Source organism: Lissotriton vulgaris, chromosome 2_1 (genome assembly GCF_964263255.1).
Source record: "Lissotriton vulgaris chromosome 2_1, aLisVul1.2, whole genome shotgun sequence".
Classification (NCBI taxonomy): domain Eukaryota; kingdom Metazoa; phylum Chordata; class Amphibia; order Caudata; family Salamandridae; genus Lissotriton; species Lissotriton vulgaris.
Genome location: NC_141687.1, coordinates 1150028044 through 1150051594, shown reverse-complemented (window position 1 = coordinate 1150051594; position 23551 = coordinate 1150028044). Strand labels below are relative to the sequence as shown.

The 23551-nt window shown below is 44.8% G+C and overlaps 2 protein-coding genes across 2 annotated transcripts in view; both read right to left on the bottom strand.

The window, feature by feature from the left end:
* HIVEP3 (HIVEP zinc finger 3) overlaps positions 1-23551 on the bottom strand; it is a 2131558-nt gene that overhangs the window by 1467888 nt on the left and 640119 nt on the right. The window lies entirely within an intron of this gene.
* Positions 1983-12904, bottom strand: LOC147731730 (uncharacterized). The gene is made up of 5 exons (XM_086954247.1): positions 12892-12904; positions 9658-9762; positions 8423-8557; positions 6968-7099; positions 1983-2002 (listed from the first exon to the last, which is right to left on the bottom strand). Exons 1-5 carry the CDS (start codon positions 12902-12904, stop codon positions 1983-1985), a joined length of 405 nt encoding a protein of 134 aa, XP_086810373.1.

The window sequence follows — 23551 nt, the reverse complement described above, 5'->3', positions numbered from 1 at the left end:
TCATCATCCCGTAAATGCTTGGTCCAGGGCAAAATTAAAAAGATGCTGTTTACAGAAGCGCAATATGAACGCAACCACCCACTGACGCGTCTGTATAACACTAAGCTGGCTAAAATGCTAGCTCTGGGCCTTCTCCCTTTTTCTTTTGTAGAAGGTGTTGGTTTTTCTAGAATTAGTGGCAGCGCTCTGCCCTAAATGGAAGGTTCCTAGCCGGTTCTATTTTGCCAGAGTTGCGGTTCCAGCACTACATGAAGATGTGCTGGAGGTGATTGGGGCAGCTTTGCAGAAGAGTGCTGTTCACACTATACATCTGACAACAGACATGTGGACCAGTGGCGCAGGCGCTGATTACATGTGCATCACTGCACACTGGGTCTCTTTTTCAGGGGTTAAAGCAAAGCTAAACGTAGGTGCTGACCTGGACCAAGTTTTTAAAGCTGCTCGGAAACATGCAACACTAGCCATGTTTGGTTTGGAGAAACGTCACACAGCACAAAACATTTTGGATGAGTTTAACACAAAGGTCCTTGACTGGCTGTCCCCAAAAAAACACCAGATTGGTTATGTTTCCACGGATAATGGCTCCAATGTAGTTAAGGCCATGGAGCTGGGTCAGTATTTCAGAGTGCCGTGTTTGGCGCACTGTATAAACCTGGTTGTCAAGAAATTATTGAGTGAGAAAGACAGTCTAGCGTACGAGGTAGTGGACACCTGCCGAAAAATGTGCAACCATTTCAGCCATTCTTTTAAGGCCCGGAAGCATCTGAGGAGCCTGCTACATGAACGTTGAATGCCAGTGAAAGCACTCATCCAGGAGGTGGCAACACGTTGGAACTCAACCTTCTACATGCTTGAGCGTCTGTATGAGAAGTATACGGTACTCGATCACTATTTTGTTAAAACAGGGTGCAGCTCAGAAGGACCTGAGGATGGGTGCGGCGCAATGGGACATAGTTAAAAGCCTGACACGCATGCTTCGTCCTTTTGAGGTCTTCACGCGTGCAGTCAGCAAGGAGGACTGTAATTTGGGAAAAGCTATCCCATTGTTGTACATGCTGGAGCACCAACTGAAGGAGGTGTCTTCTGTGTTTCAAAAAGATGAAAAAAACAAAGACCCTTTTGTTTTGGCGGAGAAATTATTAGAGCGCCTACAAGGTGATGAACATCTTCAAATGATCCACTCACACCAGCATTACATTTGTGCTACTATTCTGGTTCCACGCTACAAAAAGGCGCTGGCAGGCCGAGCATTCTTTCCTTTTGCTGATGAAGATGTTACAAAGTACAAACGTTGGCTAGCCATGTCAGCCAAGAGGTTTGAAAGAGAACGGCAGAAAATTGATGGAAAAGGCAGTACATCAGCATCAGCAGGCCACCCCCAGTCAAAACAATCCACTTCTACACCTGTTGCTGTGACACAAGTGACCTCTCAGCCGTTAAAGACACCGGCAACCGGATCATCTGCACCAGACACAACAGTAACATTGGATGCTGAAGAGGATTGGCTAAATCGGCTTGGGTTTGGTTCTCAAAAGGTCACAGCAAAAGCTAAGCAAAGTGGAGGAACTTTGGAGGACCTTGAGTCGATGGTGCAGGACTATCTGAATTACTCAACAGAGGTCTATGTTAATGCTGAACCATTGGCGTATTGGCATGGGAAAAAAGATTTGTGGCCAAAGCTCTCCAACCTGGCTTTAAACTACTTGTCTTGCCCACTCGCAAGCGTGTCTTCTGAACGTGTTTTCAGTGCTGCTGGTGGCATTGTAACTCCCAAACGGAGCCGCCTCTCGCCCAAAAATGTGGAGAGGTTAACAATGATCAAGATGAATCAGCACCTCATACCACCAGATTACAAAGTACGAGAAAGCACGCCGCATGAAGACGAGAAGGACAGCAACGTAGATGAGGGAATTTGTTCTCTGTTCGGTGACACTGACCTCACCCTGCCTGAATTCGCAGAGTATGATGACAAACTCTTATACTTATTCCCTGACACCGAGCCCTGAAAATGAGACAATGAATCAATAACTTTCTTTTTCGTCCATATTCACTTTTATTCCTGTGTGTCTGTCTTTCTTTGTTGTGCACAGTTAATATAATTCAAACTTTAATCACCTAATCACAAAAACAAGCCCATCAGCAGAACTGTCTTCACTTGTTTGCTTATTGATTTGAAGGTGCCACAGTCTGCATTCCTCAGGTTCACAAGTTCAGAAGAACATGCTCCTCTATCCTCCTCCTCCAGACTCCTATTTCCATCAAAGCAGAGGGCTGGATTACGCCCAATGAAGAAAGACTCAGCACTTGTGGGGGTGTTCTACTTCTTTGCGGGTGAGTTGACGGCTCTGGGGCCATTGCTGGGAAGCTCCAATATCGGATAAAAGTGGTTTGGACCAAATCGGAGGCGGAAATTTATTTGTGTTTTTGCTGACTTGCTTGCCTTTGAGGTGCTCTTTGGGGGGGGTTCCGGGTGTTTGTGGGTGAGTTTTGGGGTCTGGGAGCACTGCTGGGACAGTCTAATCTTGATTGCATTTGCTTTTCAGGAAATTCGTGGTGGAAAACTGGAGTTATGGCCTAGCTGAACAGCGCGTTTGGACCGAAGGCCAAGAAATATTGTAAGTATGAGATTTTGCTTTTGGGCTGTTTGGGGGTGTTGTGCTTTTGGGCGGGTGGGTTGGCTGGTCTTGGGGCATTCCTGGGAAGGTCTAATACCGGATAGAAGTGGTTGGGACAAAATCCACGCTGATTTTTTTTTGCTATTTCTGACATTTTGCTCAATGTAGCGTTTTCGGGGGCCTGTTTGGGGGGCTTCCTGGTGTTTGTGGGTGGGTTTCGGGTCTGGGAGCACTGCTGGCTATGGATACTTTAGTTTGCAAGAGGTTTGAAGCAAACCCATGGTGGCAGAGGGGAGTTAGGGCCTAGCTGCAGAGCGCGCGCGGAGTGATTTGGGAAATTGGCAAAAAAATGACTAAGTCCCCATTTTTGTACTTTTGCTCTTTAGCTGTTTGGGGGTCTTCTACTCGTTTTCTCCTGGGTTCACGGCTCTGGGATACCGGATAAAAGTGGTTTGGACCAAATCGGAGGCGGAATTGTTTTGTGTTTTTGCTGACTTGCTTGCCTTTGAGGTGCTCTTTGGGGGGGTTCCGGGTGTTTGTGGGTGAGTTTTGGGGTCTGGGAGCACTGCTGGGACAGTCTAATCTTGATTGCATTTGCTTTTCAGGAAATCCGTGGTGGAAAACTGGAGTTATGGCCTAGCTGCACAGCGCGTTTGGACCGAAGGCCGAGAAATATTGTAAGTAAGCATGGGCAAATTTTGCGAATCTGGCGTTCGCGAATTTTGCGAATTTGCGAACTCGCAATCCGCAAAATCTGCGAATTCTCGCGAATTTGCAGATTTTTTTTGTGTGTGTTCGCAAGGATTTTTGCCAGTTCGTGAGGGTTTTGTACCAGTTCGCAATTGCGAACTTACATGCCGGCTCGCAACGGTCGCAATTATGTTGTTTCTACGTCTGGTTCATCATCACAGGTTCCCAGCACCCTCTGTTTCACCCCTGCCACCCTCTGTTTCACCCATGCCACCCTCTGGTACATCAATGCCACCCTCTGGTTCATCATCACTGTAGATTATGGGGGGAAAAAGCAAGCACACCTGCTCTGCTTCAAATGACATGAATTAATTTTGGGTTGATTTATTAATGTGTCACTGTTTTAAAATTCCAGTCTGGCACCTGCTTCCTTATCTGTAATTTGATTTCTGTTGCAGTGCAAATTTTCTTTCCAGGACCTTTGTGGCCTACTTGTAGCTATTCTATGAGCCTGCTGTGAGGGTCAGAGCAGGGTCATACAATTGTTGCAACTAGCAACTGAACTCTGGAGGGGCCCCAGTCAGGAAGCACTACAGGGAATGGTTACTAATGATGAGTTTGAACGTTTGCACCTGCTGAATGCTTTCACTTTTGCAAAACTCGTTTTTCTGCAGAACAGCATTACAGCAACTGTAATGCCCCAAACAAGCTTACTTGTGAAAGTTGATTTCTAATCCAAAAGTGATCCAAAGAAAGTCAAAAGGCCTCAAATCCAAAAAAGTGCAGGCAAATGTCAACCTGAGGAGTTATTCTGATAAAAATCATCATTTTCAGAAGGTCTATGCTGCTTGCTAGTGGATTTCTTGTGCAGAATTGCAATTTTTGTAATTTCGCGAGTGCGAGATTGTTGCTGCCCGCCGCACCTACATGTTCGCAATTGCGAACTTACACCGCACGCCGCAAAATTGTATCACCAAGAAAAAAAAATCCACTGCGTGCAAATTTGCGGATTTTTGGTAAATTCGCGAGCGTTCGCGGATTGCGAATTTACCGAAAATCCGCAAAATCCGCGAGCGTAACGGATTTTCCGCCCATGCTTAATTGTAAGTATGAGATTTTGCTTTTGGGCTGTTTGGGGGTGTTGTGCTTTTTGGCGGGTGGGTTGGCGGGTCTTGGGGCATTCCTGGGAAGGTCTAATACCGGATAGAAGTGGTTGGGACAAAATCCATAAGGAAAAGCCTTTTGGAACTTTTTGTAACTTAGGGTTCGTTAGGGTTAGCCCTAACAGCAGGATTGCATGTGTTTTGGGGTGTTCTAGATTTTTGCAACTGAGTTCTGGGGTCTTAGAGCACTTGTGAGAATTTGTAATTTTGGTTGCAAGTCATTTGAAGAAAATCCATGGTGGGAAAGGGGGGATTTGGCATAGTTAAAGAAAGCCTCTGCCACTATTCTTAACTTAGGGCTCGTTAGGGTTAGCAGTATTTCTATTGCATGTGTTTGGGTGGGGGGGTTTTCGAGTCTTGGAGCGATGCTGGCTATGGATACTTTAGCTTGCTTGCAAGTGGTTTGAATATAATCCACGGTGGGTAAGGGGGTATTTGGGCCTACATTTACTTTCGAAGTACGTTTTGTCACCTGTTTTCTGCTAGGCCTCGTTTTTTGAGATCTGATTGGGGGTCTTCTATATTTTTGCAACTGGCTTTAGTAAGGGTCTGGGTGGAAGCATTGCTGGGAAGGTCTAATTTTGTTCTAAAACACAGTTTACAGTACACCTAGCTTGAGGGGAAAGACCCCCTAAATTAATTTGCCCATACTTATATTATCCTTCAAAAGGTGACTCAGACAGAGTACGCACTTTCAAAAATGTTGTACTGTCTATTAGGAAAATCAAGGTGTGACTTTTTGCACTACACAGCGTACATACCTTATATTTATTTATCAGTGCTGTTTTTCGTTCAATAATTACAGGCCGGGTTTCAGTCTGTGCAATGGGGAAAAAAGGATGGAGTCAGGCTTCACATTAGCGAGCCGCAATTCAGCATCCGCCAGGCAGGCAGTGGACAGGGTGTCTTCTGGTCACCAACATTGATGGACGAAGCGTCAGCTGGAATGGAGGAGTGCTGCTAATAAGAGGAATTGTTTGCTGCATGCAACTTACTTACCAAATTCAACAGGACAACTACAACAATACAGATACAGCATCCATTCTTTTCTTCAATGAGTGTGTGTGACTGCATTTCTTGGATCTCTCCCTGCTTCTAAATTGATCCCTACAGCCATTCTATAGGTTTTACTTCGGCTATTTTATAAACCTAATTTAATGTAGCCCTGTACTGTCGCATTCTGTCATTCAAGGTTGTCAAAAGTACTACTTACTTTTCTGTAACATTGCATTCAGTAGTGCATGCACTTCGTTTATATCACATAAAAGATTTATGGTTAGCTTGGCACCCAAAAATTTCTTTATGTTCAATTATTGTTTGTCCATGCTGTGATTTTTTTTTTCTCTCAACAAAACCTACCCAAAAAGAAACCCCCATTCCCATCCATTTTACAAACCCTAACCCTCTTCCCCCGGGTTGTGTGGTTTTGCTTGATGTGTGACTAAATGACATCAATAATTCCACACACTTGCTGGGGAGGATAAGGTCATAGCAACAGGCTGGTGAAGGAATCCGAGGATATATTCTAGACTTACACAGCTTCAGTACTATTTCTTGTAGTAGTAGCCAATGTCAAAGAAATCCTACACAAGTACAAGTTATACTATCAAAACTTTACCATTTGTTAGGCTACACTGTGGCACTGTTGAAGTCTAGTGTACTGTCACCTGCTATATTCTCTATCGTACCATTGTAATGCTACAGTAAGGACAAACCAGGTTTCATTTTCTTTTTTTACATAGCCATGCAACTGCCACTGTGTCACACCACTAGTACCACCGCAATGAGGAGGAAATTTCAGCCGCCCTGGATTGCAACCTTAATCGCCATTTCCCGTGGAGCCAGCCCTGGGCCTAGCCCTACTTTCAAACAGAAATTACAGGTAAGATAAGCGTTTGGTTGGAGGTAGTATAATGGAGTATTAGGAGAGACGAGAGATTGACGGTAGTACAACTAAAGTCCTAGGACTTTTCAGGAAAACAAACTTACTGTTAAACCCCCACCCACCAGACTCAAAAGCAGTAAAAAACAGTTATGGTCAGATAAAGTTTCAAAAAGTATATTTTTGTAGCCCTAACAAAATAATCTCCTGCAAGACCCTCCCTAACCCCAACGATTGTCCTTCAAAAGTCCCCAAAAAACCCAACTCCTAATTCCCACCCCCCAAAAGTCTCTAAAAAAGGGGCAAGGGACACTACGGCAGGGTGCTGTTGACTTTAGCAGCCAGGGCATCATGCTCCTTGCGGAGGGTGGCATGTTTGAAGCGGAGGCCCTCCACCAAGTTCTTATAGTTCAGGACCTCCTGCTCCAGGTAGGACAGTCTGAGGGATAAGCAGCGCCGGCGTGCCTTGCAAATCCTGTGGGGGGCAGCTGCTGTCTTTGCTGCTCGGCGGTGGCGTTTGGCTTTGGTAGCCCGGCTCCGTACCGCTAGAGCACTGCGCTGGCTGGCAGCCCGCACGGAGGAGGATGCAGCTGTCCCAGTGGACGTTGTTGTAGTACCAGACTGCGTCTCCTCCTCCTCCAGGGCCACCAGCCGCCGATATTCAGCGACAGTGGCATCCAGCCTCCGTTGCCCGGCCATTCGAGCCAGCTCCCTCCTCCTTGATGGTCTCTTGGATTTGGAAGGAGCAACTATATGAAGAAAGAAAGACATAGTCTGTAACCAATGCTCCTTAAGATTAACACAAAATGATTGAGCAGAAAGTTGTCACAGTACAAGTAGCAAATTGAAAGCACAGTACATAACTATTGAGGACAGTATCTATGTAACCTCCGACTTCTTCATCCTTGCTCTAACATTAGTGGGAGTTTAAGGAACAAATTCTGCGAGCACTATGGACTTCCATTACAGTCGACTATGACAGTACACCAGTCTTCTTCTTCTTCTTCTCTCTTGTTTAGGAAAATTGGTACGTTATCTTATGCAAGCTGGCATAATGCCAGCGCAGTGAACTTGCACCCGAGAAAAACAGATGCACACCATGGTGAGTGAGACAGACTTGCGTTACTGTACCGGTCCAGTACATGCAGGTGGTGAAGCTCTTACTTTCTATTACGGGTGGCACTGAGAATACTCTGTTAAAAGGGCTACTGCTTAAATAATTTAGCTTTCACCCTACAGTGCAAATGAGTATTAGAAAAGGAAAATGAAGAAGCTAAATAATCTGAATATCTATCACTTCACATGGGATGCATTTGATGACATATGGGATGACTTTAGGTGCTTTGCTTATTATTGAGTGAACAGTGATACACCCACACATGAATGACGTACTACTACTAAACTAAAGTTATTAAGAGAGGTAGGGAGTGTCCACCGTAATAACCGGATATATGCTGTGCTTGCAGTTGCAATACAAACTACTGCTACTATTCATGGTAGTATTTGGACAAAATTACAACTTCTTTTCCTTGCTTTTCCTACACTGGAACGGACGTGCGGGTGCGGTGTTACGTGCTCTTCAAAGTAACACTTAGTTCATCCAGTGACCGTCTACTCTCTCTAGATACACATATGCTATCTAAGAGTCAGATAGTACCATGATCCAGGCATCCATCCATTCAAAGTATATGCACACATACAGTTTCTGTTTCACCCACCCAGGCTGTTCTCCTTCCACCCATCCTTGCTACATCATTCACCCAGCCATGCACCATACCATATTCTTTCCTCCCAGCCACCTCGGGGACCAAGCAAACACATATCATTCTTCTTTGCCAGTCATCATTACATTTCTCGTCCTTCCACACTTACTTACACCCTTCTTTCGCTTTTCGTTCATCCCATCCATCAAGTTCATCTCAGATCTGATTGGGATTCTTCTCGCCAAAAACTTCACAGCTAAGTCGAAGTACATTTAGAGGAGGCTACTACCTGGTTTATTTATAATACACCCGTGCAGAAAGCACACTCTGCAGTCTTCAATCTCAATGAGTAAGGAATGTATAGCTTACCTCTGCCCGCCACCACCGTGTTATCCCTCACAGGCATGTCCTTGTCCAGCACTTGCACCGTCTCCTCCCCAGAGTTGTCCTCCTCGTCCAATGCCGCCACCACCTCCGCGCTGGCCCCGCCTCCAGATGTTCCACCTACAAAGTACATTTAATAATGTTAGAATACACCACTCACTACTATATAATATTTGGTCTAGGAGGAAGAAAACAGTATACAATTTAATAATTTGTGACTGTCTACTCTAAAGTAAAAATGTCCCTTTTTCCAGGGAAGGCTGTTGTCTTGCTGCACTTTTTGGCACAACTGATGAATGCTTACTTTTTATTTTTAACACGCACCACTTTTTCTCCTAACAGACAGAAGCTTGACTTCTAAGAACACGAGCAGGATCAAGTTCAAACCAGGTGAGAGCTCGGCTCGACCACAAGAAATGTGTCCAATTAATCGTCAGCACTAAGCCCTTTTCCATTTTCAGTTAAACGTTTACTTTTATGACAAACTTGATTTTAATAAATGTGTTTATTTTTAATACATCTTTTAAACTTAAATAGACTCTGTGGTTTTTGGTCCTCCAGACTAGAGTGGATGAGCTAAAGGTTTTGCAATTTTTGCAAGCACGAGTCCGTGCCTCTGACATCATTGGGGAATAATCATCGGTGACTTTGGGAGCTAAATGACTCTGTCACACTATCTAGTCAGTAAGGAGATTGGGGGTTCAGCTACAAAGTCTGTTATCACTGAGGTATGTGGAAAGTCTAACAGCACCTATTATAATTGATAAGCTAAGCAATGCATTATTTAGTGTCCATAGTTCTGTTTGTGCAGATTTGTCCCTGCAACAGTAGTAGAATGGATTGTCCTCCTATCCAAACCAAAAGTAAAGTAGTATCTTATTCTTTCTTGGTGGTCATTCACCTTTTTATTGTTGGCAATTGTCAAAGCATAAACATTTAGAAGACTTGAAAAGACATTATGGACAATCCCAGAGGACTGCTCTCAGTGCATAGAGCTATTGCTGACTAGAATGGGAGTCCAATGGAATTGCCAAATGTGCAATCTTAGTTAGCTACACAGACAGACTAATAAGAATAATCTAGTAATACCACACGGAGTCATAGTCGAGGCAGGATAAGAATTTAGATCCAGTCTACAAGAATATCAAAGACGATTTAGAAAAAATCGAATGAGGAACGCTGGGAAAAAATAAGTACTCTATATTAAAATTAAAACTTACTGGGGCCAGCAAAGGAGCCCTCGCCTGCCCGATCCTGGCCTGCATCCTCAACAGCACCCTCCTCCTCCTCCTCCTCCTGTGTCCTCCTCTTGCCCCTGGGGGAAGCTGATGTACAACATGAAAGAAAGAAAAACAGAAAACATGGATGATATTTGTCAACCAAATCAAACATTTCAAAAGAACTAACAAAATATTTTGGCGAAATAGCAAATAGACAACTATTCCATGGGATATATTATTGACCAATCTCATGTGGTTTACTACATTATTAGTATTGCTTGATTTGCGGACCGTCGAATTGGAAACTTCTTATGTAACTCACTAAACAAAGTACTAAAAAGGTTTGCCTAGGATTGGCAGGCAGCAGTCCGCAGCACGCGAAGTGACAGCTAAAGTCCATAGTGATTGCAGATCAGCGACAACACTAAAGTTTCCTACTACATTAACCAGTCATTAAAATACTCAAACTATCAATCCACCACCACTATTTCTTCTTATCGCCATGTGTACAAAGGAAGGACTGGACTTGAGTCTGTAGAGGCTGATTTAGAAGCCCCTTGCGGCTCTTTCGCTCCATTGTTGCTTGATTTTTGTGACGCAGCGGCAGCACATAAGAGGCGCAATGGTGCGGCGTATATTAACAACGTGACGCATATGGGAGATGTATCACGTTCTAAAGCCCTGCGCCATCAGGGGGTGTTCCGGCGCAAGGGAGGGCGTTCCTGCGCAGGAACGCATCCTAAAAGTGGCTGAGGGAAATCTACAAGATTTCAATCACTCACTTTAACGACAATGATGCGTGACTCAAACCCTGCGCCTGCTTGAAGCAGACGTACGGCTTGACGCAGCATTGGGGAGATAGGGCACCCCAGAGCATTGATGGAGCTGCGCCATCGTTGCGACGCAACTCCAGCATTGCGCCGCCCTTACGGCACAGATGCGTAACGCTTTGGTGACGTTTTGGGCCCATTGTGCGCCGCATTGTAAATACGGCGCACCATGGGTGATAGTGGCGTGGCGCACAATTACTAGCGCATCCCTGCTACTTTGCAGGGATGCGCCGGTAATTAAAAATCTGAACCTTAGTGTGTAGCATTACGCAGTTCTTTAAACTACACTCATACATAATTTCACAGGCCAATGAAATAAACACAAAATAAAAAAACAAATAAGCATAGTAGCAACACTACTGAGAAGGAGAGCAGTGCACCTGAAATCCACAGAAGATTTTGAAATATAATTTACCTACAATGTAATGAGCAGCATTATTGCTCTTGGTAAAAAAAAAAAAAATTGCAATATAATAACACAGCCGGAGAAAACAGAGTAGTAAAGAAATAGCTACTACTACTACTCACCAAGCCCGGGGATCTTGAGGCCAAGCAGGTCGAGCAGATCTCGTTCACGGGTCAGGACATCCGTCCAGCGGTGGGTGGCCTGGTTGTAGGTGCGCCGGACCCGAGAGTGGTGGTACATGGCCCGGCACACCTTATCCCACCGCTTCCGGTGCTCCCGCATCCCGTACCCGCCTCCGATCTTGCCGCCTGCCATGATGGTCCTGAGGAGGTGGCGCTGTACATAGAACACTAGTGCGGTCACCTCCTCCGCGCTAAAGACCTCCCGTGGCATCACTAGCTCCCCCTCAAATGCCCGCACAGGAGCCGGGCACGGGGTGCGGGACCCTTCCCCTTCTCGGGATGCTTCCCGGCTCCCTTCACCATGGTCTGGGCTGAAAGGAATAAAGAAAATAGAATAGGGAAGAGAAGAAAAGAAAAGAGTTTAAAAAAGTAGTTTAAAATTAACAAAAAGTAGCAGTAAACACAAAAATATAGGGCTAGAAAAATAGAGGGATAGATAATAAGTAAAATAGATAAAAACAAACTTCAAACAAGCAAAGGATAGCAGAGATTTAGAGAGGATACAAGAAGCATGCCCAGAACCATAGCAATGAATGAGAAACAAGATGGCCGCGCCCGTTCACGACTGCGCGGGTAAGTTCGCGCGAGATGTTCCTCGCGAACACTCGCGAAATTGTACTGGCGAGCGCACACTTTGCGAGATTACATTTGGCGCCCGGAAACGGAAATACGTCATGCAAAAAAGATGGTCGCGCCCTTGAACGACCGCGAGGGTAACTTCGCACCTTGCGCTACAAGCGGCTCGCGAAAACGCACAAAACCTTGCAAACTAACACGCCGCAAAAAAAGAAATCGCATATTCGCACGAATTTGCGGCTTCCGAATCCGATCTCGCGCATGTTCGCACCCCGCAAATCCCGCGAAATTGCAGAAAAACGAGTTTTGCAAAGCTGAAAGCACTCGGCAGGTGCAAGAGTTCAAACTCATCATTAGTAACCATTCCCTGTAGTGCTTCCTGACTGGGGCCCCTCCAGAGTTCAGTTGCTAGTTGCAACAATTGTATGACCCTGCTCTGACCCTCACAGCAGGCTCATAGAATAGCTAGAAGTAGGCAACAAAGGTCCAGGAAAAAAAATTGCACTGCAACAGAAAGCAAATTACTGATAAGGAAGCAGGTGCCAGACCTGTAATTTTAAAACAGTGACACATTAATAAACTAACCCCAAATTAATTCATGTCAGTTGAAGCAGGGCAGGTGTGCTTGCTTTCCCCCCCCTAATCTACAGTGATGATGAACCAGAGGGTGGCATTGATGTAACAGAGGGTGGCATGGGTGAAACAGAGGGTGGCAGTGGTGAAACAGAGGGTGCTGGGAGGCTGTGATGATGAACCAGACGTAGAAACAACATAGTCGCGACCGTTGCGAGCCGACAAGTAAGTTCGCAATTGCGAACTAGTACCAAACCCTCGCGAACTGGCAGAAACCCTTGCGAACACAAAAAAAAAAAAAATTATGCAAATTTGCGAGAATTCGCGGATTTTGCGGATTGCGAGTTCGCAAATTTGCAAAATTCGCGAACGCCAGATTCGCAAAATTCGCCCATGCTTAGGCCTCGGCCTGCGTACGGGACGTGCGATCCTGCGAGGTTCTCCCGCGAACCTACTTGGACCATTCGCCTATCTTGCTCTCCTGTTCGGTGCCAGCGCGACGGATACCGCCATTTTCTTGGTGATTCCCCCCTTATTCTTTACTTGACCCTCTTTTCAAGGAGGAACTACTTACGGCCCTGGAGACCTTTTTTGAGGCCAATGTGGGCTCTGTCGATTCGTTCCAGTCAGTTTGGGAAGCATTTCAACTTTACGCCAGAGGGGTTACTATCTCTTAGCATGGTGGTGTGTTAAAGGCGATCAGGGGCCGCCTTGATCTTTTGAAGCGGAAGCTTCGAGAACTTGAAGAGCTGAGTTTGAGATCTGGTGACGGCTCTGTCGAGCGGGAGACTGCTGGGGTCCTTCGCGAGTACAACGACGAGGCGGATCTGGAGATTAAACACTTGGGGAAATACGCCACAGCCAGAGCTTACTGTGAGGGTGAGCGCCCGGGTGCAGTGCTGGCCTGCTTGGCTAGGCGGGGCAGAGAGCGTTCCTCTGTTCCGGCAATGAGATCTGGTGATGCCGGGCTCCCGCTTACGAACGCTGAGATAACTGCACGCTTTAGGGACTACTACGAGGCATTGTACGCCTCGAGGGGACCCGCTCCGGAGGAAAGTATAGTAGACTACCTGTCGCACATAGAGCTCCCATGGCTCTCTGATAGGGACTGTAAGTTTTTGGCTCGCCCCTTTGAGAGAGAGGAGGTGGTGTTGGCACTGTCCTCCATGAGGAGTGGTAGCGCCCCGGGCAGCGACGGCCTCACGGTGGCTTTCTACAAGGCCTTTTCTGATTTGCTGCTTCCCAATCTGCTGAGCCTGCTCCATGATATGGCCAACTCGGGATCTATGCCACCCTCCATGCACGAGGCTGTTATTGTGGCAATTCTTAAGCCGGGCAAGGACCCTAATGACTGCGCCCCGTATCACCCGCTCTCCCTGATGAACGTAGATGCGAAGATCTTTGCTAAAGTGCTCGCTAACCGATTACATCCTATGGTCACGACACTGGTGGCCCCAGAGCAGTCTAGTTTTGTCCCTACGTGCAATCTTGTTAATAACATCAGAACGGTCTTCGCTGCTTTTCAGCATACTCGTCCGGAGGTGCCGGATGTTACCGTATTTTTAGATATGGAGAAAGCGTTCGATTCTGTAGAGTGGACTTTTATGCATCATGTTCTTCGCAGGATGGGAGCTGGCCTTCTCTTCCTGCAGCTGTTATCGGTCCTGTACTCCAGACCGAGGGCCCGGATCCGTATTGGTCCTCTGACCTCTGAGCCCATTGAGATTGGCAGGGGCACGAGGCAGGGATGCCCACTCTCCCCGATGCTTTATGCTTTGGCGGCTGAGCCCCTTGCTTGTGCCCTCCAAGAGTACCATCCACAGCGAGGTATTCGCTTCCCTACATATAAGCTCATTGTCTCTACTTACGCGGACAATACGCTTCTTTATGTTTGAGACCCCGAGAATAATCTTTCCCCGGTATTGCGGGAGGTAGTCCGGTTTGGCGCCCTTTCTGGTATCCGGGTGAACTGGACAAAGTCGATCATGTTTCCACTTACAGCGGTTACGGTGCAGTTTGACCCTGAATTTCCACTACAGTGGACTACTGAGGCGGTCAGATATCTTGGTATTCGGCTCCATACTGATTCGGAGATTGTTCTCCGGGAAAATAATGGCTGCGCGGTTTCGAAGTTGGAGGATGATGTAGAGAAATGGATTTCCCTCCCACTGTCTCTTTTGGGACGCATCGCGTTAATGAAGATGGTGGTGCTCCCGCATTTTCTTTTCCTGTTCAGCACAATAGCTATGGTCCTTTCTGTCCAGTTTTTCCGCAGGCTTCAATCGCTGCTGGTACGACTTGCTTGGGCGGGCAAACAACCTAGTCGCTTGGCCTATTCTAGTATGACCATATACGGTGGGCAGGCTCAATGCTTCGGATTTGGAGCTCTACTACTGTGCGGCGCAGTCTGCTCATGCTTGCGTGTGGATCCACGGTCCACAGGATGCCCCTTACTTCCGTAATGAACGAATAGTCGCAGACCCGACTCCCCTGCCGGCCCTGTTAATGCAGACTAGGGATCGACGTACGGGCCTGGTCGACTCTCTATTGTCGGTCAACCACGCCTGGCATTATATGGCGAACGCCCAGGCATGTTCGCTCCTATACTACCCGAGCGCTAATCTTGAGTGGGAAAAGAGGAGTAATTCTGGCGCTGAGACGGATTGGTATCCACACCATAGGCGACTTGTTCTCGGGTGGCACAGCGCGGACGTGGGACGAGGTGACTAACGAGATGGAGGACCCTCCCTCGATGGCGCGCTTCCAGTTCCATAGGGTGCACAGTGCTCTGCGGGACCTTCTGGGACCAGATAGGACGGAACCAGTGATTGTAACTACCTTTGATTTTGTGGTCACAGCAGAATCCCCTCAGAGATTGGTTTTCACTCTTTATCGGATGGCTCAGACGGAGCTGTATGCGGATTATACCAAGCCACGCCTGGCCTGGCCACATGACCTGGGCACCGATATGAATGAGGACCTTTGGAGCTATTGCTGCGCCAGCGTTTGCAAGATCTCCCTTAATGACCGACACAGGCTCACGCAATTTAAATTCCTGAACAAGACATATTATACGCCGGAAAGGCTCCATAGATACAGACTCTGTGAGTCCCCGGAGTGTGAGAGGTGCAGGGCCCCCCTGGCAGATTTCCTTCGTGTTGCATGGTCGTGTCCCACGATTTTTTCTTTTTGGCAATCGGTCTTTGCTGAGATTAATAATACGGTGAACTTGACACTAGTCCCGGAACCATTACTGGCTCTCCTAGGATACTCCAAGCCCTTGCGCTCCTCCCAGCGACGTATTGTGGATCTGGCGCTCCTGATGGCCAAGCGATGTATTGCCAGAACCTGGATGAGAAGCCCCTCACCTACGGTGAGCGCGTGGAAGAGAGAACTGATTTATTGCTGTACCCAGACTGGGCTGTATAGCAACCTGATGCCCCCCAAGAATAGGCCTAAGAACTACTGGGCGGCAGTGCTGGAGGGTGCGATTCATGTAAATGAGCCTGAAGGGGCTGGTGTGGCTGGAGCGGGATGACTCGGTGGGGACCCTGAGGCACCTCTGGAGGCTGAATCATACCTGTGAGGAGTCCCTGGCTGCGAGAGGGATGTGTTGATGGGAGGGTGGCCTGTGTATGCTGACCTCTTTCCCCTGATTTCTGCTTGATCTGCTGCAAAGGCTGTTTTGTATAGTGTCCACAAAGTGTTTTTTGATGTCTGAGAAACCCATGCTATTTGTCCTGCTGCTTGATTGTCTACATGCCCGTGATGCTGTTTTTGTTCTTGTTGAATTGGTTACATGAAAAAGCAAAGTTCATCTGGAAATGCTCTGTCACTTTTTTATCTATCATGTGCCACGGCCACTCGGGGTACCCTTCTCTGAATCGCCGCCGGTCCCCTGGGATGTCGGCTGATGGGCTGTGTTTTATTGACTACTGATTTCTTTACTATTCGCTGCCGGCCTCCGGGTTGTGGGCACACAGCTGTGGTATATGTGTAATGCTCAATAAAGCCTTTTGAACTTAAAATAATAATAATAATAATAATAGCCAATCAACTTTGGCACATGCTTTTCACAATAAGTGAGTAGGGCCTACTTGCTTTGTCATAACCTTTCATTATAAACCCATCACACCTAAGAAGTATACATGACATTTAACAGTGAACCGATAAGGCTTATAGGCTTTGCCAATTGCTTAACACTATATATAACACAGGCCTACTGAGACGCAAATAAAGCGGAAAGCATCAAGCATACATATTTGAAATTACAAACATGTACAAAATGACAGTTGGTAAAAACAATGTATAAGCCCCCTTGATAGGGTGTAACAAGAATCATCACCGTGAAATTCTACTCCCTGGATTTATCATTGAGGGTGTGCAATACCAAACCTTTGCCCACTATGGTAATCCGTGAGATTATATGTAACCACCTGTCTACGCCTGTAACATAATGTGATAACAATTCACTGCAAGAGGTCTATTGGCTTTAAGAAGGTGTTTAATAAAATAAATAATCCAGGTCTACTGCCTTTGTAATACCTACTCATAATAAACAGGACAGACTATGGCATCTGGCATTACACTTCCGGTACACATATCAAGCCTATAGTGGTCACCTTTGGCTCGTTACAATAACCGACTCAGGCCTACTGTACAGAGTTTAAGCCTTCCCACTAGGTATCCATTTGGCAGGCAGTCATAACATTACAAATGTATAAAAATCTCATTCAGCAAAGGAAAATAATATCTTAACAGGACTTAACATCACAGCTCAAATCTTCTATACTCATGGGTTGTCATAGGCTGCAACCAACACCAAAACCCTTGCCTCCTAAGGTCATCTGTGAGATTGCATGCAACAAAAACTTGTCTGTAGGCTCTAATTCATTATCCACCCTTAATTTCTGATTGATTTGCCAGTCCAACAGCCCTTATCATAACTTTTCATAATAAACAAATCAGGCCTATATCCTATATTATTGTACTGAGCGTAAACTTTCCAAAAGGCAACCATCGATCAGACAGTCATAAAAGTACAAATGTAAACAAAATGACAGTTGGAAAAATACTATCTCTCTTAAAAGAGCCTAACAAGGATTATTGCAGTGCTTATCTTCTACCACCACAGTTTGTTCAGGTGCACCACCAACACCAAAACCTTTGCCTTCTATGGTAATCTGAAATTCAGTGTAACAAGATACCTGCCTACAGACTAAATTGTAATAACAATCCACCCATATGTGTCTACTATCTTAAACACCTAAACAGATCACACCTATGAAACCTGACATGACTTTTCCCAAAGAACCGATGGAGCCTTTACCATTGGCCTTACACCTTACCCAACAACTGCGCATTCAAGTGCACTTAAAGTGGCAACCAACATGCGTACAGTTATAAAATTACAAACATGTAGAAAAATACAGTTTGCAAAACAATACACAACCCCTCTCAACAGGGCCTAACAAGAATCATGACTGTGAAAAACCCCAGGGTTTTCCAAGAGGGAGGTCAACGCCAAAACCCTTGCTTCTTTTGGTAATCTGTGAGATTACAAGTAACAAAATACTTGTCTATAGCCTGTAACATAATGTGATCCAACTGTAAAATCTTACTGGCCTTAACAAATACTTTTCACAATTAATAAGATAGGCCAAGTGTCTCTGTTATAAACAAACGAGAGGGACTCCTTGTACTGTTGGAGGAGTGATGTATTTTTACAAATGTATATTTTAATTGACTTTTTGTTGATAAATTTAAAGTAGGAAATAAATATTGTTGAGTTACTGTGAAGGCATGTTTGCTTTATACGATGCTAAAAAAAACATTGTAAAAATAGGAAATTCAGAATTGAGCTACAAATTGACACACATGTTTTATTACACAGGTGCTTTGACCTTCTGCTGGCAATTCAATAATTTTACTGAGAGTCACAATAACGGTCTTGAAAAAGATGGTGTAAATTCAAAAGATTCCATCGAAACGCGTCGACGCTCCATAACACAATCCGGAGAGTGACTGGAACCACAGATTAATAATAAATTGATGGGATACTAGTCAGTATGTTTACTATGTCCATCAAATAGGTCCAGAGGAAAGGGCTATATATCTTGCTTGCATAATGGCACCAAACCAGATTGACAAAGGCTTCTATAAAGCCGAAACGCATCTCTCCGTGTCTTTGGGATTGAGGGCGGCATGACTGATTAAACAGATGCTGAATCTTAACCACCTCGAGTCCGTGCCTTCTACTATGGAATTTCTGTGGGAGCTGGATGTTGGTTTCATTATTAATAAGTTCTACATATCAGGTTCCAGCCAATATTGTTTGTAACACGGATGTGTAGTTTTTAATGACAAAGTGTGTTGTCTTCTGTGTGTTCTCTCGTGATATAGAGATTTCTTGTGTTATTATCTCAAATCGTCTTTCATGTATAGTTTGATTAATTGGGTCTAGGACCCACTAGGCTCTATCAGTACTATTGTGATTTCATTTTATTCTATGAACTGTTTTTAATATAGTGGTGTATCCACAAAGATATATTTTTATGTGCATGATGTTTTATATTTTCATCAAATATATTTATTTAGGATTTTGTACATTCTGACTTTGGGTTTACTGTGAGATCTCCTTAGTTTATATGTCATAGGAGGAGTGAGTTGAATGAGTGAAGTGTTGGATCGGGGCAACAACGGTGCAGTAATTACTAGCATTTTATCCAATAGTCCTGGGAATCAAATCCAAAGGAAATCTTCTCCTGTCAAGTGTCTTTGCCACAACATTTCATAATAAACAATAGGGGAAAGGATGTCGCCAAATGGATAGGGCGGTCGACCAAAAATCTGGGGAACCAGGTTTGAGTCTCTGCAACGACGCTCAAAATCCTGTGGTTCTGGGCAAATCACATAATCTCCCTGTGGCAAACAAAAATTAATGTGTCCCTGTGTAACACAACTGGTGCTCATGAAAAGCACTCTGGTATCTTTGATTAGAGTTCAAGTTATATAAAAAACAGAACTGACCTATGGCAGTGTACATACCGTTTCCCTGTGCACTAATTGGGCCCATGGCCTGTCATCAACACCAACTTCAGCTTACTGTGTTGGGTGTAAGCTTATTCACAAGGCAGCCATCAGACACACATTCATGAAAATAGCAAAATGTCAGTTGCTAAGAAAAATACTAGCTTGCCTCAAAGGCCTAACAAGGATTCTCGTAGAGCAAACCTTCTATATCCACACTTTGTCAAACAGGGCAACCAACAATTGTCTGTGAGGCTACATGTGATGAAAAAACTTTAGGATTTAATATAGAGTAATAATGTACACTCAAATGCATATAGACGCTAACATACTTTGCATTACAACTACATCGGACCTAGGGCCTTCATCATAACATCAGTCCTATAGCCATGATCATTGGCTTAACACCATAACCAACATAGTCCTGTTTTATTGAGTATAAAGTTTACCAACAGCCAAAAAGCACACTACAAGTAGACTTTTTAGTGAAAGCACACAATTTTGAACAATCAAAGCCTGCACTCAGTGGAAACAAGTTCTGAGTGGAGACTAAGCCCCCCGCTCAATAGTACTCTGCAAGCTCTTTTTTGTTGCTCACTCGGGGTTAGGCAACAGTTGCACTATCAAGTCAGATATATAATTCCTTGTCTAAAGTTAATGATGGGAGGGGAGGGAGCTTGGACAACAATCATTCCTCACAACTGTTCTCCTTTCATCCAGGCTGCTGCCAGAGAAAAAACAACTGCACATTATCTAGTTAGCGAGTAATCCAAGACTCCTTAGACAAATGATAATGTTATATGTGTGCCCCTGAACATTCAAGCTCAGACAGCCATGCTGATGCCGGCTCAGGAACCTGGATAAATAAACAAAAGAGTCACAGCTGTGCGCAGCGAAAGCACTTTTTTTCTCGAGAGGCAAGCAACTTCTGCCCAATCAAAACATGCACTCCTAGATGCCAACATGTGGGCGGAGCCAAAACCCATTTCGGTAGTATTTCAGAAAGCACTTTTTTAGGTTGATATCATTACATCTGTATCTGCTGTGGTTTTAAGCCAGACCTAAATCAGCAGCACAAAAGGAGAGACGTCTTTCCTACCATGCTACTACACAAACCGGCAACACAAAATATTAAGCAGGAGAGGGGCAGGCACTCTCTTTGCACTTTGGAAGGGGCTCCATTCACATGAGCCTGGGATCACTTCAAAGGATATAGGAATGATCCCTAAGTTTTCCCAAAAATCATATCTCTTATCTGGCAGGCTCATCCTCAAACACTATCTTGTGAGCCATACTCACAGAAGAGTTTCAAAATGGTTTCCTGCTTGCAACATTGCAGCCTTACATATAATTTCCATGACCACTCTGGTGCACTTCTAGGTCCCACATGGATGGCTGTAGGAACCAGTTGAATTAACTGACAGATCTTTTAATACAAAGTAACTGACAGATCTTTTAATACAGGAGTGGTTGGTAGGCTAGAGGTAAAAAATTGCTCTTTGTATAATAATCATTTGTTGCCACAAGTGCCAGTTCTACTCAACCTGGCGAAATGACAGTAGTCCTTCTTCAACTGGTTGTGGGCTTCTGAGAAGACAGTTGGCCACTGGAAGTCATTCTCTTACAAATTAAGCTCTGCATATATTAGTTCTAAGGTTGCCACAAAGTACATCCAGTTCAGTTCCTGTTGGAGGAGAGGAAGAGTGGAGTAGAAGGGGGAGTGGAGAGGAGGGGAGGTGTGGCTTGGATGTGCTAAAGATTGGAAAAATGGGGGAGAATTCTGAGGAGAAAGAAAAACCCAAATGAGGTACCACTTTAACCGTATCGCTGCGGCGGTTATTTTTGCGCTACGCAGCTTTTTTGCAAAAGCCGCGTTAGATGACGAGCTCAGCTCGTCATCCGCACACGCCCCCCGTGGCTGATGACGAGCTGAGCTCGTCATCAGCATCGAAGGGGTTAACATGACTCAGCAGATAGCTGGTAAGGAGTGCTGTATTCCCTACCACCGAAGCTGGAAAGTGATTTTAGGCAAGTAATGTGAAATCGGTGTGAGTTCTCTCAAACGGTTCTGAGTTTAAACACTGGCTGTGACATCACAAGCAATACATCAGGACAAGATCACCTATTCATGAGGCAGTGATTACGTAATACCATCGCTCTACACTTGTCCCTGGGGTTTCTAAGATAAGAAGTCCTCTTTGGTGTGTGGAAATTGGAAGACATACATAAACAATTTCCTGATTTGATTTGTGTTTGTTTCCTCGAAGGAGTAAAGACTAGTACTTTCCAGCATAACGATGAAGGTCTCACACGAAGGCTAATAAAATATTCTTTCAAGTTACCTAAATATTCATAATAAATCACTATCTATTGTACCATAATAACTAAGTTCTGCTAAGTGATACCTGTGACAGTGAGGTAGACAGAAAAGATTCAGTTAGCTCTAGATAGCCATATTAGTAGATCTTAAACTGAGTTTAAGTACACTATACAATCACACACACAACTTTGCATCATATCTGCTTACATGGTGAGCAATGCTGCCAAGAAAATAGTCTGCATAAGCCAGGCAATGGACAAGCAAAAATACACACACAAGACTCCTCGCCTATTAATATAAAAATGGCTGTAGAAGTTAAGAAAAAAAATATTGTGTTATGCTTTAACAAAAACATTCTATCTGAATTTGATTACATTTAAATACATAAAATGCCCAATTGGTTACCAGTAAACAGAAGACTTATACATCTTTTATTCTCTAGCGTCCAACAGTTTTGTACCCCCAAATTATCCGTATGTCGTAGATTATGATATGAGTCTTCTATGATGGTTTGAAATATACAATACTGAGCACTCCTCATAAACTTTCTGTATACCATTGGTTTACTCTTTCATTCTGGGTATCAAATGTTTACTTTGGTCATCCTTAAAGGTTAATGCTAAATTTCGTTTTAAAAAAGCAATTTGTATCTACTTCCAATAGTTGTTTAACAGTAAGGAGCGGAGTTTCCAAACTTTGGGGCCGATTACGATGGCGGGCATCGCTGGTGGAAAAGGGACCGCCCACCATAGATGCGGCGGTCCCCCAAAATGAATTAGGCATTGACATTGTGGCGGGTGGCAGCACCCGCCACAATGTAAAAATACATATTATGCATATGCATGTGGCGGTGCCTGCCACCTTGTACATGCAAATGCAGGGGGGTACCATAAGTACCCCCCATGTGCAGCACCCTACCCCCATCACCATTGGGCCTGCAAAGGGCCCCCAAAGGCATTTTCCGCCTGTTTTTTTGCGGTGGGAACTCCGCCGCAGAAGACAGGCCTCATAATGCTCACAGAGGAGCCTGCACGGCACCGCCTCCATTGCCCCATGATACCGGGAGCCGCAAAGCGGGCGGAAAAGGACCGCCTTGCAAGACCATGGCGGAAGGTCTTTCCGTCCGCCGCGGTACCATTCGCATTTCCACCGCCATCCTGATTTGGTGGCGGGAATTTAAGGGTGATGGTGGGAAGTCCGCCACCGCCGGGCCGGCGGTCCTCACCGCCGGCCCAGCGGTGGCAGACTTCCCATCATCGTAATCGGCCCCTTTTGAACCAAGTAATGTACAATCACACACACAACTTTGCATCATATCTGCTTACATGGTGAGCAATGCTGCCAAGAAAATAGTCTGCATAAGCCAGGCAATGGACAAGCAAAAATACACACACAAAAATAATTTTTCTTTCACATTATTCAACACAAATCTCTAAATAACTAGACACAACACATCTTTACTAACCAACCATACAAAATTGATGCCAAAAGTGAACACCCTGGAACCGAATGCAATAGGTGCCTAGATTATTCTTCTGATTAGATTGCAAAAAAATGGAGAAAAACAATTCTCGTGAGCACACTGTATGATTATGAAATCCAAACGTGTCAGTCCTTATTGGAGTCCTTTCTTTCTTTCGTTATTTTCTTGAGCTTCTTTCTTCAATGCATTTCCTCTAGCCAATACGTGTTTCATCAGGCTTTGTTGACTTGACTTCTTCAGTGCTAGAAAACATATCTCAAAATAGAACCTAAACACAATATACGAATGTCTGACATAAAATCGGAGGTGGAATATCGAGGTCAAGAATATCGAAGTTTTAACTACATTAAGGTAAGTACAAAAAAATCGAGAAAAAAGATATTGTCAAAAATATTGTTGTAAAAAATATAATTTTTTAAAAAATGTTTAAAAATGTAAAATTAAATAAATAATACATATAATTAACCCCTTCACTGCGGGGTGTTTTCCCCCCGC